Source organism: Gambusia affinis, linkage group LG10, assembly GCF_019740435.1.
Source record: "Gambusia affinis linkage group LG10, SWU_Gaff_1.0, whole genome shotgun sequence".
Lineage (NCBI taxonomy): Eukaryota > Metazoa > Chordata > Actinopteri > Cyprinodontiformes > Poeciliidae > Gambusia > Gambusia affinis.
In genome coordinates this window covers 13,684,993-13,700,506 of record NC_057877.1, presented here as the reverse complement: position 1 = coordinate 13,700,506, position 15,514 = coordinate 13,684,993, and the positions used below count along the sequence as shown (strand labels likewise).

Below are 15,514 nucleotides of genomic sequence, written 5' to 3'. Positions count from 1 at the left end.
CAAGAAGTCCAGTTTAGCAAAACACTTTTTTTTCTTCCACTATATATAAAAACACAAAATATTAATACATAAATCCCCTCCAATCTGGAAATGTAAAACCGTTTTACATTGAATAGAGGGAAAACAACAACTTTTCAGCAAATTAAAGGTTTATTTCCAGTTATCTCAAATACTTTATTGTAGGCGTGGCATAAGCCTTATGTAAATATTTTCCTGACAGTACTATGTTACAACTGCATTTCTTGTTTCAATGTTTCAAAGCATTGAGTGAAGCTTTGAATGTTCAAATGGCAAAAAAATAAAAACAGATCTTTTTTTTTTTTTTTTAAGAGGGCAAGTACTTTTTCACTTCTCTGTATGCGCCAGTGCTAGATTGTCAGCATACTAAATTTAATATGTCTCTCTTTAAATTCTTCATGCTTTTTTGTCTTGTTTTATGCCGACTGGGACTTCAGCATAATAGAAAATAGTCATTTGTCCTTTGAGAAAACAGTTTCTCAACCTTGCAGCCAAGCCTTTTTGTTTTTTTCCTTTCACGAACTGGCAGCACTTTGTTTTCAAATGAAACTGTAAAATAGGACTACTATATCTCAGTGTAGATTCATGCTTGTTTTATATATTTATATCTTTGACATTCAGCAGGCAGCTGTATGCTGTGGCGGGAATAATAGGCTGCCTTTTCGAGAACCATAAGCCTTTAAGGGTAGTAAAGCTCTGGCTGCTGTGGGCACAGGCTCTCTTCTGTAATAGCCTGTAATTCCTCCTGTCTATTATAATCACAAACACAGCCTGACAGCATGCACACACATCCAAGAATTTGTAAATGTACACTCTACTGCCTGACTTTTATTTTTAGGATATTTTTAAATGCAGTTTGTTGTTCCATCGCCTCTGATGGAACAACAAACACAACATAAATTTTACAATACAAATCGCTTCTAATCTTTAGTGTAAAATTTATGTTGTAGAGACATGAAATATTAGGGAACTTTTTATTAGGATACTGAGAAGGCATTTAAGAGCTTTGTAAAAAATAACCCTAACTTTATTGAGACTATTTGTTTTTTGTAGCCCCCGTTTACTTTAAAATCCCAATGTTTCGTTTGTCATAAGTCATGTAGAGGACACAGCAATCATGTGGAACAAAGAGCTAAAACTCTTGGCCACATGGCCAACTTTAGGTGGCTATGGGTTAATTCTATGGGCTGATAGGGGTGTTTGGTATAAACCTAAGCTCTAGGAACACATTGCCAACCTATGATAGTGGCAGCATTATGCAATGGGTTTTTCCTTTTTAATTTGGCAAAGGGATATTGGTCTGATGATCAAAGGGAGTGAGCTAAATGTTGGGGAATCGTGGAGAAAGGACTTCAGACTGAGAGAGAGGAAAACTTCCCAGCAGCAAAGCAAATGTAAATACACAGTCAGATTTATGTCAGTCGCCTATGGACTAGATCTAAACCCAGAAGATATGCTGTTATTGCAGCAAAAGCTAGATCTACATAATATTGACTTTGGAGGCACAATGCAAATAGATGCCACAACTTTCACATTTCATAAAGTATTAATCCTTTCTTTTCACTTCATATTATTGCACTACTTTGTGTTGATCTATCCCTCAAAATATGTTGAATTTTGTAGTTGTGATGTAATGAGATGTGGAACAAGAATTCTTTTGCAAGGTACTTTAAAGGAGTTTAAACAGATTAACTAGAGAAAGCAAGTCCCATTATATCTCATTCTCATGTCTTTCCTCCCTTTTAGATTGACTTATTGTTCAGTCTCTCCTGAGACTGAAAGGGAAAGAATTGAGGATAATTTAGGCAAAGGTCAAAACAGTTGAGCAGTTAGTGTACCATAGACCAGGTGTCTTTGTATTTGAAAATTGAGCTCTTAAGAGAGATGTGGCCCTGAACTCATCTTCTGTGCAGGCTGCACACATAAATTCTACTACCTTCAGACACAAGAAATGGTGTCTTTGGGCCGGGGATTGGATGGTACAGGTGCCAGACTTCTTTCCCACAGCCCCCGTGGCGGCCGGAGAAGTTAATTGGCAACATCTGGCTGTCTGAGAGGCCGAGTGCCCATCCGTGCTTCTCCTTTTCCCGCCCCGCCCTCCTCCGTTCCCTCCGTCCTTCCCTCCAGTGGATGCTGCTACCCTTGGCACTCATGTGGTGACACCGGTCCTGCTGCAAGCTGTGAACGTGGAGTGTGTGCATGTGTATCCGTGATATGCTGGGGAGTATGGAAGCAGACAGAGCAACCAGGCCCCCAGCTGCTCCCTCTGAGCCAAGGGAAATGTGGGCAGACAGGCTGGCATCTTTGTGCAGGGCCCTCAGGGAGGATCAGAGGGAGAGGAGGACACAGGAGGAGGGAAGGAGGGGAATGGGACTGTGAATGAGTATTGTTTTACAGATCAGTGTCAGGCACACCATGCTGTTTTAATGCTGATCACACTATGAAATTAGGAAGAGCATTTAATTTGGCTTATGAGTGAAATTTTGTGTGATGTGGGTTAAAAGTAGTCTTTAAAAGTTGTTTTTCCTTTTCTATTTCCATGTATTCAAGAGAAGGTGCTTGTTAGTACCGATTCAGCCTGATAACAAATAAGCTAAACTAATTGCAAGAAAATAGGACCACACATATGTTATCTTGTTTAACTCTACTCATCAATGTCCGTAGCACTACAGTCTGGAAGAAAATGAATATTGCTACTTCGCATGATGATTTAAGCTAAAAGTTAATTATGTACCAACATGTTAATGTGCTGTTTTCATGTGACTTGTTGATAACTTAAGCCAGTGGTTCCTAAAGATTTTCTTCTGGGCCCCCCTATGGATTACAATAAAATTCCCCTGAAAAAAGAAAAAAAATCAACTGGGCACACACATCGTTCAACCAGACATAAATCTATACGCATTTTGTTTTCAAACTCCACTGAAGTTTACTTCACATTTCAGGTTGCAACAAAACAAACTTCAAACCATCTTTACAGTGAAACACTTTTATGTAACTGGTTTTTTGTTTTGTTTTGTTTTTTCCCATCCATACTGCTTCACACGCACCTCCTGCAATGGCACTGCGCCCCTACTAGGGGGCGCTCCACACTTTGAGAACCACTGACTTAAGCTCTTACTTGTGCGGTTCCAGTTGTTAATGTACGGTCATGTATAGATAAATATGACAGAAAATTAATTTCCTTCTTCATAAACTTTCATTCAACACCTTTAAAATGTATTCACATTCAAATTCAAAAATAATTGATCCTAAAGGGAAATTAAATGTTGTTGTAACTTATGAAAATTAATACTTAATTGGAAGTATTGTATATGAAATCAAGAAAATTTTGGACACCTCTGACCATCCTCTTCATGAGACTGTCTTGGGAAAATATTGTCTTCAGTCAGAGGCTTCTTCAAATGTGCTGTAATACAGACTGCTACATAGGTCTTTCCTGCTAACAGCCATACTATAGCTCTTTGTCAAATTTAAATGAACATGAGTTATAAAAACATTTAATTTCCTTTTGGGATCAATAAAGCATTTTTGAATTTGAAACATAAAATCAGATACATTTCAATTAACATCAGGAGCTACATGTAAGCAGGGACTTAGACATTACTTTAGAAATGCCCAGATCGGGAAACGGCTCCAATATTTGGGAACATTTTGGAACACCCTCAGTGTAACATGAAGACTTTTTACAGCCTGTTTACATTGTATCATGGCTACAAGTAGACATATTTAAACTTTTATATTAAGTTGTTGGTTGCGTTTACTTGTGTTGACGAGGTTTACAATATCAGGCGAATTCAATCAAAGGCAGTGGCTCCAGTAATTTTTATTTTTTTTTGCTGAAGTTACCTGCTGTTATGTTAGTTACTTTGTGGTTATTTTTCCCCAAGAGAGTCAGTCTGATCAGTGAGATGGTCTAAAAGGTGACCTCATTGCTGTATAGAATTTAATAAAGGATTTCAGAGCTTTTCGTATGAGTTGCGTTTCCTTTCACTGAGTAAATTCTCTAAACAGAATGATCTCATCTCTCCGTTGGCCTATTCTCCAAACACACACTACAGTAAGCGTCTGTAATGTTGCTTGATCTAAGATCAGCTGTCTGTGTAACAGGGTTGACTCATCGTGAGATCAGACGATGTTCTCATCTTGCATTTTTTAGCCCTATACTGTAGGCATCAATTACGTCAGTTGCTAAAACAAGTCAAACTCAAAACAATGTCGCAAAAGTGAAAAAAGCCACAGTTGCCATATTTTTACACCCTCTGGATAGACGTAGAGAATCAGAAATGTAAAGATTATTAGTGGTCCACTTGGTCACTGATCCGTTGTGTAGCACATGATTACTAACCAACTGTAAGTGTATTAATGCGTCTGTGCATACATCTTTTGTCTCTGTGCACTTATCTGTTATTATAACGACTTTCTCTGGCGCCGGTCTGTCTGTTCCATTCCACACTCTTGTCCACACACATGCTGTCGATAATGTAATGGGAGTATAATGTTGCACTTTGGGAAATGCTGCATCACACAATTATAGGTGGATGGTCTCATCTTTCTACTGGCTCAAACACGCTAACGCAGAGGGCCCACTGCCCGCTCATCTCCTCCCGGCGTACCCTTCCTCTCCCATGGGGGCTTAACGCTGAGATCATCACATCGGTGTTATTTTGATGGTTTTATGTATGTACTTTCTCTGTACCCCTCCTTTGTTTCAGACAAACCTGCACCTGCCAGGTTGCCCCATAGGGGAGCTTTGGTGCCAAAGTGGTGAGGGCACAATGATCATCTGCTCTCTGCTAATTGCCCTGCTGCCCCACAGGACATGGGGATTGGGCTCAGTGTGTTTCCTCTAGCTGAGACCCCCATGGGGAAGTGTTTGGGCTCTTGCTTTATCACAAGATGTTACCTTTAAGTACTTTCAAGTGTTTTCTATTGCATCCTCCTCTATTTTTCAGCATTGTAATACATTGTGCACCACTAAACTTTGTGTTTTCTATAAAGTGATTTAGTTAAAGTAATATTTATTTAATTATTCTGCCATATTTTAGGGTATAGCGCTTTTTCTCTGAAGATTTTACTCTACTTCAATCCCTCTCACCTCTCACTCAATTGTGTGGCCCTCTACTGGTACATTCAGGCACCGCCACTCTTCTCAGTCTAAATGACACGCAGCATTTAAAACAATTTATATTCATATTGAGATATGACTTTAAGTATATGCATGTATTCATGCATAAACAATAGCTTTGAAAACTCTTATTTGTGCATGGAAACTGCAATAGAGAGTTAGTGAAGAGATATTTCAGAAAAGCAAGTCAGATTTATTTATTCTCTGGATATTTTCCTCATTGTCACTATCTCTGAGAATACCAGCTAGAGCTGCTGCTGTAAATCCTCTTCCAATTTCCTCTCAGTGTGCCTCCTCGGAGGTGATAAAAGCATCCCATGTGAATGTTTGCATGCTGTACATCTCAGGAATTTCAATCAGATTCAGTGTGGAAGAGATTAGGAGTTTGAGTTAGAGGCTAGTGTTCAGTCATGTTTTAATGGGAGTCTGTATCCTTGTTCTTAGAAGTGAATGCAACATGAGATTTTTCCATTTTCCATACACAGATCAGGCACAACATTATGACCAAGCATAGTGAATTAGAGTTGAGAGAAAAATATTAGCTCTTGTTTAGAGTTCCTATGTTTTTTTTTTCCCCATCCTTAAGTGTTTTAGGTCAAACGACTTTTAAAATCAAAGATAGTCTGCAATACAAATAAATCTTGTGATTTTATTTAAGGAGACAAAGCACCTACCCTTAATAGTGATGTTTTTTAAATTATCTTTTTGTTCAAAAATGGCTGATTGACATAAAAATCACATCTTGTGTAACACTCTCTACTCCTTTTTTAGTGTTGTTGCAATATTAACAAAAATAAAATACTGGAAAAAAAAAAAAAAACTTTATACATGAGCACTTACAGTAGAGAAAAATCAATCATGAAAATGAGGAATCTGAAATTGAAAGAAAAGGCACAAGCCTGGAGGAATCATATGTCTGCTTGAATGTGATCCATTTGCTCCAGATTACATAGAATTTGTCTTCTTGGATTCTTAAAAAAATTATCAGTTTTTCCATTTCAAAGATTTCCAAGATAACTTGGAACCATTCTTCTAGTTTGAAGGCATTGAGCTCGATCACAATCTCTGCTGCTGAGAGGGCAGTTTAACATCTCTTCCTTTTCCAACATTGTTACCTAATCCAATATAGTATACATGCAGAAAATTACAAGTTATTTGACTTTAAAATTCTTCATTTAACATATTATTAATACCAGCAACTGTTTAATTTGTAGCAGTCATAGAAAATATAATAGTGATTTACTTCTGTCCTCAATAATAAATCTAAGGACATAAAATAATTAATCACATTTTAGGTTCAAATTCACTAACTATCACTAACTGTGAAGGGAATCAAGAAAACACTTGATTAGAACCTGTCTGACAGTATGACTTAATTGACAAAGAACAAGAAAAAAAAACAAAAAACATCTACTTAAAGAAATTCAACAACAATGGAGAAATGAATGCATTGGTATCTTTTAGACTGCAGTTGTAATGTTTTAGGTTTTTGGACTCCAGTTAATTATAGTGAGGACCAGTATTCACAAAATACCACAGAAGATTGGAAACACTGCAGACCTGATTTGCATCAGCTTAGATCAGAGTTTATGGCTGCCTGGGTGAAAAACTGCATTGATTCTCGAAGCCCAAACTGCTGCTGACCAAAGAGAACAGAAAGGCCCATCTTTTTGTGTCCTGTTAAATCTGGCATAAAATAAGAATAACATAAACGCACCATTAAGTATACAATAGTCTTAAACAGGGTGGTTGTACCATTGCTGCCTTCTTTGCTGCTTCAGGATCTAGATTAAAACTGCTTTCTACAAGAAAATCCAGAAAGAGAGTTTTGTAGTGTTTACTTGGGTTATGTAGCAGGCCAATGGTCAAAAGCACATCAGCAAGACAACATCGAAATGGCTAAAGGAAGACAAAGAGAAAGTTATGAAGTGGACTACAGTTTGTGTTTTAGCCTTTATCACCTTGTAAAGCCATTTTTCAAATACCAAGGCCCCATGAGAAGAAGTGCTGGTAACTTTAGGCTATAGAAATAAATGAAAAATGCAGGGAAGTCTTTGTGACGACAGAAAGACATGTATATATGGACAGGGAGAGAGAGATCTTTTTGGAGATTATTTGTAAATAACCGTATTTACCAGACAAGTAAATTAAAGCAAGAATGTGTAGTCCGAACAGATACTTACATAAAGCGATTATCTCTGTATTAAATATATAAAAATGAGAAACTAATAGAGTTATTGCTGCCTTGTTTCTTGGTAGATGAGCCTTCAAAATTTCCTCACTGTTCTCAGTCTTTTATGGAAATAACGTTGCACTTTATGTCACCTGCATAATATAAACTCAAGTGAAGCGCTGCGGGTATCATCTGATATTGACCGAGCTGATTCGGCAAACTCACCTTGAAATTCATTGAGGTCTAAAAGCTGCCAATCCTGTGACAGATCAGCTAATGAAATTCCCCAAGCAATACATGAATATCAGAGCTAACACAGAGGGTTGGAGATAACAGCTCTCCACTGTGCCTCTAACAATAGGCAGCGGGTAAAACAGCCACCTGATAGAAGAACACCTTCTGGGTGTTTTGATGCTGAAATCAGGTGAGTGTCTTTTACATGCACATGTTTCAGCCTCATCAGACGACTCTGTCTGATTTGAGGAAGCTGCTAGCGCTGTGGTGTCTCCACAGGTGGGGAAAATTCATCTCCCTTGTTACAGAGAAGTCCATAACTCACAAGTGTTATTGTTTCCTGTAAATCCTTATGGCTTCTAGCCAGAGGATTCAGCCACTGGCATTAATCCCTCGTGGCATTATTTTTTGTTTTGCGCTATCAGACCTTAGTCTTAAGCTCTTGTCATTGTGTTCACATGCTCAAACTGAAATGTTCCTCTAAAATCCCCCAAACTGAAAACCCCCAAAGAGACTCAAATTTCTGTGTAAAATTTGAGTCTCTGTATGATTGGATTAAATTGACTATATATTTATGTATACAAATTACATGAGTGCCTTCAGGTATTTCTTTTGAAATTGCACTATATTAATAAACTGATTTCATTTGACATGCCAGACACAAAGAAGAAAGAACAGGATGCATGGTTTTCAAAATTTTTTGCAAATAAAATCTGAAAAGTATGGCATGCTCCTTGATTCTGCCCTCTGAGCCACTATTTGGAAAACTACCTTTTGTTACACTGATATATATAAGGGTTTTGAAGCATGTTCTTATCATGTTTGCGAATGAAACAAAAATGAACATTCTGATTTGAAGCCTTGCTATATTTTCTTAGTCGTATTTAAATGTTGTTCATTCTAACATATGCATGCTTTGTTATAAATCATTTTGTTAGAAATCTGATCATATGTTTAGATTCATTTTTCTGCTGGAAGGTGCATCTCCATCTGCTCTGTTTTCATGGCCTGTTTATATGTACAACCGGGTTTCCAGTGGTGCGATACGCTTTCTGTTTCAGGATGATAAAAAGAGTAGTGCTCTGTGAGATGATCAAAGCTTCGGATATTGTTTTGTGTCCTAACCCTGCTCTTAATTCCCTGACCTGTCTACTCTGTTATTTGGTCTTCGTGGTGGTCTTTGTTTACTAATGTTCACCAACAAATCTCTGATTTAGAAGTATAAGTGTAAAGGAGGCTTAATACAAATGCAATTCACAGTTTTTTATATTTCCAGTTTTGAAAACTATATATATATGATTTCACTTTTCAATTATGTTCTGTGTTGATGCATACATTTCAAATGGAACACTTCTGAGTTTGGGGTTTGTGATGTTAGTGATAAAAATGTTTAAGGCATGTGAATACTTTTGCAAGGTACTCTAAAGGGCGCATTTATGAAGCCGCAGTCAAATAAATACATTGTACGGCCACATAAAATATACAGCGACTCAGCCAAATTACAAAGCCAGCACAGGTTGCCTAGTAACTGTGTCTCTTGAAAGCTTTGTTGCAACTTGATTTGCATCCAAAAAAGTGGTTGGTCCAGGAATATATATGCCTGCCAACATGCCTCCACACACATGCACAGAAACACACATGTCCTCTCTTACATATGTGAATATGAACTCCTGGGGTGATTCAGAAGCAGTTTTCTGCTTGACTTAGCATGCAAGCAAAGGCACGACGCTGTGCTTTAAAAACAAAGCGCCTATCTAACATCTGGTATCGTTTTAGAATGCTGGGAAATAATGCCTCTTCAATTATTGGTGGGGTAATACAGAAAGGGTGAAGAAATCCAGTGCATAATGTTTGCCAAACGGACTTAGTATTTGTCTGAAATGAGTTGGTGCGACTGTGTGGAGCTTGACAGTTATATGGCCACACTGGGAGACATTTAACCTTCCTAACAGTTGACGGGATGACAGGCCTAAAGTGACAACAGCGATACAGGAAAATAAAAAGGGGTCTATGAATGGGTGTGTGTGTGCGTGTGTGTATTGTTTTAAGGGGCTGCGAGTTTTGTCCTGCAACTTTCTTCCTCTGTCAGTGAGAGCGCTCCGATCAGCCATGATTGGCGTGTCCTTTATGCTTGACTGATTTAAAAATATAGACAAAAGTGTCGCCTGTATAAAAGCTATCAGTTTAGAGCCTTCATCTCAGCGCCATAAGAATCAGAGCAGGACTTTGTAGTTGCAAATATTTCTGAAGTAGAAAAGCCAGGGCACACAAGCTGACACGTCACTAAAGGTCTGCAAGCTCTCGGTGATTCAATCCCTTTGCATTGTCCTCTTGTCTCTTTATCTTTGACTTTGTCTTCTTACTTGTCCCGTTCTCTGTTTGTCTTCCACTTTCTGCATTTGCCTAGTGTTTGCCTCTGTATTTTCTTCTGTTCCTCATCTCTCTTTATTCTGCACTGCTGTGAGGAGATGCTCTGGAGGTTAACGTGTCCCACAGCTCACTGCGAAAGGAATGACCTTGATGTAGCTCACATATGGTTTGAGTTTGTGCTGTTGTTTCTCTGTGCACCTCAGTGTTTGTTTGTTTCTGTAATCACTGAATTGTAAAACTGGGTGTGCGAGAGAGTGTTATCATACTAGTGGAGGTTCTCATCCTCCCCCCCCCTTTCCATCTCACGCAATGATAATTCTGTTTGGCAACGACACCTCTGTGCCGAGTCAAGAGATGGGCAGGGGAAGAGGCACAGGGAGGTACCATTTAGATAAAACAAATTGGCAGCTTCAGAGCAGGAGCGCTGACTGCTCAGATAACAACCAGAGAGACTGTGAGCACCGATGTGCATATGCTGTAGCTTTCTTTTCCTCCATGAATCTGTGGTGTCTAAATGATGCAAAGCCCCCTTCTTCAAACAGCTCCTTCCATCCTGTCCTTTTTTCCCCCCCATAGTAAGAGTCACAGAGCTATTTTCTCTGGCCTATAACTATAATGCTGTGATGGGACAAGCAGCTTTAATTAAAATCAATAGCCAGGACTGTTCTAGTCTCTGGCAAGGTCACACATCTCCCAGCAGGGAGAAAGAGAAACAGGGAGAAGTGGGATTGCATGGATGGACGCAGGCAAACAGGGAAATATGTAAAAAGGTGAGGTGTCATCATATTTTAATTAACCCACACCTCGGAGGGCTCGTACGACAAAAAAGCACCAGTGTGCTTTTCGAGCTGAGGGTTGAAGCTCATTGGCGTCACATGAACGTTTAGTTTGTCCTTCCAAGTACACTTGAAACTAAAGTGGTATTGGAGTTTTAGAGGGAGAAAAGAAGAGTTGAATTCATTGTTGTTGCAGGATTTATATTTTCCTTTTAGCTTCTGTTCTTTTCTTCTTGCCCAGATTTGCAGGCTGTTGGATAGCCGTGGTATGCAGGCTGTTGTTGGCAGCCAGGGTGTGGTATAGCTAGCCACTAGCTGCATTAGTATTCTGCTGAGATAGCTACATGCAGAGACGTTTTCTTTTCTCTACCTCTGAAGGAATAATCAGCCCTGGCGTTTGCTCCTGTTTCTCTGTAAGAGGCTGAGTGATTTAGCTTTTTTGATTCACTAGGTACCTACGGAGATATTTTTTCAAGTTCTTGACAATGTTTGTGCCTTCACTACAGATGTCTGTTCTAGATCTATGCAAAACATGATACATTTAGGTGTCTGTTTGGGGCTGGCTCTCCAGCTTGCTTCTTGTCTTTGTGGGTGAATCATGTAAAGAAGTAGACTCTATTTGAGCTGGACGAGAGCGGTCCATCCTGTTTGGTTATCAAGTCTTGTTTCTATCTTGGTCCTGATAACATCATATCTGATCTGTTGCCAGAGTCGCCACAGAAGCAGCCGCACTGCTAGCCACCATCCGTTCCCGTATATCTATGTATCAGTTCCAGATCTGCCGTCACCTTGCTCTCTCATCTTTGCCTTATCTCCTTATTCCACCTTTCTCCCAGATCCCGATGTCCCAAACACACCAATTCCTCATCATCTTCATCTGTTCACTGCTTTTATGCTGCAAGTTTTAAGATATCAGTTTTTTGTGCTGTTTCCTGAGCTTAGACGTGTACATTTCCAAGTCAATGCTTGAAAGGCCAGGAGTAAAAAGGTATGATTTCAAAAAAGGGAACAAATGCAGTCAATTGAACAAATTCCTGTTTTTTCTCTGTTTTATGAATCAACAATACATGAAGAAAGAATTTGGACTAAAACCAGTGAAAGGAGATAAAAATAGATCTGTGGAGTTCAGTGGACTGAAGTACTTCTATCCTGGACAATATTGACTGGACGTCCAGGGCTTTTTTGATCCAGACACAACATAAAAATAGGGTTTCCTTAAGGGAATGCATTGAAAATTACTATATCAGCTTGTTGCATACACCAAATTTATGATTTGCTTACAAATCATAAATACTGATATGCTTATTGTGGAAATGCACTCTTTGCTCTAAGGAAGTTTGGAAATACTTTTCTGTGTTTCTCTACTTGCATATCCAACTACCTCATCACTGTGGTGACAGGCAAAAAATATGGGTCTTAACATTACCCCTGTGGCCAGTGATTAAAAGAAATGCCAGTTCAATTAAAGTTATAATTTGCGTATTTTGTCAAACTAGCTAGATAGTACAAACAATTGTGTAATGGCTGTTAAAAGTAAATATTTAACATGCAACGTGCCCCCATTTTGTGTGAGATTATGCTGCTGCAATAAAAGATGAATTAATTTGAAATCTTTTTACACATCTTTCCCAGGGGTGTCAATAAATGTGTTTGTGTTTTCTTAATTATGTGTTTCAGTTAAATGTTCTCCTTTTTCCCTCTCATTCGATCTAATACCCGCTACAAGTACTTATTTTAATTCAGTATGATGAAAAAGTTTAATATTTTTTTTGTCAGTCTATTCAAAAACTTTTATTATGATCTGTAAGCCAGAATAATTACAATTGCAACAAATAAGGACTTGAAATAGTTTTCTTTGTGAAATATTTCAAGTTAGATATATTTCAGAACAAATATTGTTACTATTAACTATATAAAAAAAAGTTAATACCGTAAACTCAACATTCTTTAACCTCTTTACATTTGCTGTCAGCATAAATGGCCCCCCATCATCGCCATGTTTTTTGTGTTGCAGGCAGAGGCTTCCACCAAAAAACGTCTACTACTACCGTTGCCCTGACCACAGACGCAACTATGTAATGTCATTTGCCTTTTGCTTCGACCGAGAAGACGACATCTACCAGTTTGCATACTGCTACCCCTACACCTACACCAGACTGCAGCATTACCTTGCCAGCTTGGAGCGCAGAAACCTCCCCTACCTGCAGAGGGAGCAGCTTGGACTCAGCGTGGTAAGTCCCAGAATGAAAAATAACACAAGCAGGTGGACAAATAAAAATGCGAGGTGCTTGAAAATGTCTAGGTTTGAGTCAGAAAATTAAATGATGACGTGGATTAGACATGGAGGAATTATGGGACATGGTGTGTGTGTGTCTTTTTTTTTTTTTTTTGTCTTTTTTAGCTTTAAGGGACCCAGAGTGGGAACTTAGGTGTGCCTGCTGGTGATAACTGTGGCTTCATGTTATTATTAGTATTGTTACACTGGGAGACAGCGTGCTACAAGCTACGTGTGTGTGTGCGTGCGCGTGTGCGTGTGTGTTCATGTGATCAGCAGAGCTCTCACCTCAGCAGTGGAAGCCAGTGTATCATACATGCAGCCTGCAGTCTTGTCTGCTCTTATCAAATAATTGTATGAGAAAAACTCATTAGAAATGCTTGAGAGATTATGACTTTTTCTTCTGTCCTCCAACATTTGTCAGGGAAAGTTTGCTTCAAGGGATATACCATGAGAGTTCAGGTACTTGTAAGAAGCACTTGACCATAAAATGCAGAAATTACTTTGAAATTTGAAACAGCTGATAGCACATTTTTAAAGGTGTAACACCTTCATAAATTAAAGATGCAATGAGTAGTGCACATAATTAAAGTATAAAATATTTACAATTACTCATTTTCTTTACTCTTCTGTAGTAATTCAGCATTTAAATTTTGTAGAGATTTTTTTTCGTTCGGGTGCTAACCCCAGGTGCTGTAAGAGCAAATGCATTTTGTTTTTCATTCAGAAATGACTGAAGATGAACAGCTTTTCCATCCACACACAGAAACAAGCCACAGCTAAATTTCTGATTATTTTATTGGCATACATACATATTGAAAAACATTAATAAACTCAAATGTTACAGCTAAAAATCGTGTAATACAATAACTTGAAACTCCAGATTTTATTCAATAAACCAACAAAGCATGGGAAGTGAAAGGAAAAAGAACTGTTTAAAAAATACATAGACACTGAATAAAATAAGTGTTAAACCCTTTTTTTTTTTAGTAAATAAAAGTTTGGTTTGCATTTTAGTCCCCCTGAGTGTAAGAGAGAATAGAACTACTTTTCACTGCAAAGTCTGTTTCTACCAGCATTTTATAGTTACAGACTAAAATAATTTTTCTCATTTTCCTTTGTAGCTTAAAATATTTTTCAGTCGCACTTGAGAAAGAGCCTTTACCAACATCAGTTGTCAAGTTTTGCCGCATATTTTCATTTGGGTTCAGCTTTGTACTTAAACTGGGCTCTGACTGTATGCTTAGTGTCGTCCTGCTGAAAGGTGAACCTTTGATCAACACTCACATTTTTTATTTTTTTTGCAGCCTCTAACAAGATTTCTTCCAGGATTATCCAGATTCCCCTTCCTGCTAAAAAGCATCTGCACAGCATGATGGGGAAATACTACTCTGTTTACTTGTGGAAATTGTGTGTTTTGGTGATATGCAGCGTTAATATTTTGCTTCAGAGCCTTCAGAGGTTCAGTTTCGGTTGAATCTGAACAGAAACTTTCTTACACATTTTTGCCTTGTCTTCTCTAGCTTGACAGTACTTCTCATGACTTTCCTCTTGCCACTCTTCCATTGAGACCCTGTTTGTCTACAGTATTGCTAATGGCTGTGTGGTCAACAGAGCTCCCACCTGAGCTGTAGATCTCTGCAGCTCCTCTGGAGTTAGCATGGCTAAATGCTTTCTTTGTCCAGCTTGTTGGTTTATGACAGACATGTGTTGTTTGTGTCTTTCCATTTTCTGTTGATGTCCTGAGAAATATGTAAAGGTTGATTTATTGTTTTATAACTTAACATCACTACACAGTTTAGCTGATGGTAGCAAAGCTAGACTTTGGAAGAAAAGGCTTTAAATTTCACTTAGGCATAGAGATGACACAAATATTTATTGTATGTAAATAAAATCCCTTTGAGATTTAGATGATTAGTGACACAGATAAAAGCCCTGAACTGACAAGGCGTTTGTTTTTGCCTGATTTAATGTACATTTGTTCTGTTAACGTAAAGCATTATTGCCTTTAAGTAATAAAAAGATGAATTACTTGTTTTGTTGTGCCAGTTGCAATGAATGGTGAGACATAAATCTGATAGTGAGCCTTCTGGATTGTGGCTACGACATGACAACTAACTATAATATTTCACTATGGTCTTCGACAAAACGAAGAGCAATTTGTGATTTTACTTTCACAGTTTTGCAGTGTTATGAATGTAGTAAAAATCCCTGATGTTCAGTACGTTGTAAATAAAGTTGACCTAAGCTGTGACGGCTTCGTGCATCTCTCTGGTGCTGATAACAAATCTTCTTTTCTTCAATCTGTGCTACTGTTATGTGTGTAACGCTGTTGGAACTAAGATATACAATTCAGGCTGTGCAGCACACTCTTTTCACTTTATTTTTAAGCTGCATCATTTCTCTTCGCAAGACAAAGGGGAACAGGGAGAGGACAGACTTGGTTGGTTTGGCTCAGAGTCAGTATTAGTATTCATAGTCATAGAGAGGTTTTATGACCGTATTTTTCTTTTTATGTTCTCTGGGCCTTGGTCGCAGACAGC

General features: G+C 38.3%; 2 protein-coding genes across 3 annotated transcripts in view; both read left to right on the top strand.

The window, feature by feature from the left end:
- agbl4 (AGBL carboxypeptidase 4) overlaps nt 1-15,514 on the top strand; it is a 442,148-nt gene that overhangs the window by 291,908 nt on the left and 134,726 nt on the right. For both annotated transcript variants that reach the window (XM_044130229.1, XM_044130230.1), the window contains one exon: nt 12,711-12,927. In XM_044130229.1, coding sequence (XP_043986164.1) covers nt 12,711-12,927 — 217 coding nt within the window. The remainder of the gene's footprint in view (nt 1-12,710; nt 12,928-15,514) is intronic.
- The window catches only part of bend5 (BEN domain containing 5), a 68,467-nt gene continuing 65,835 nt past the window's right edge, over nt 12,883-15,514 (top strand). Inside the window, exon 1 of the mRNA XM_044130244.1 lies at nt 12,883-12,927. The gene's annotated coding sequence lies outside the window, so the exon portion shown is untranslated. The remainder of the gene's footprint in view (nt 12,928-15,514) is intronic.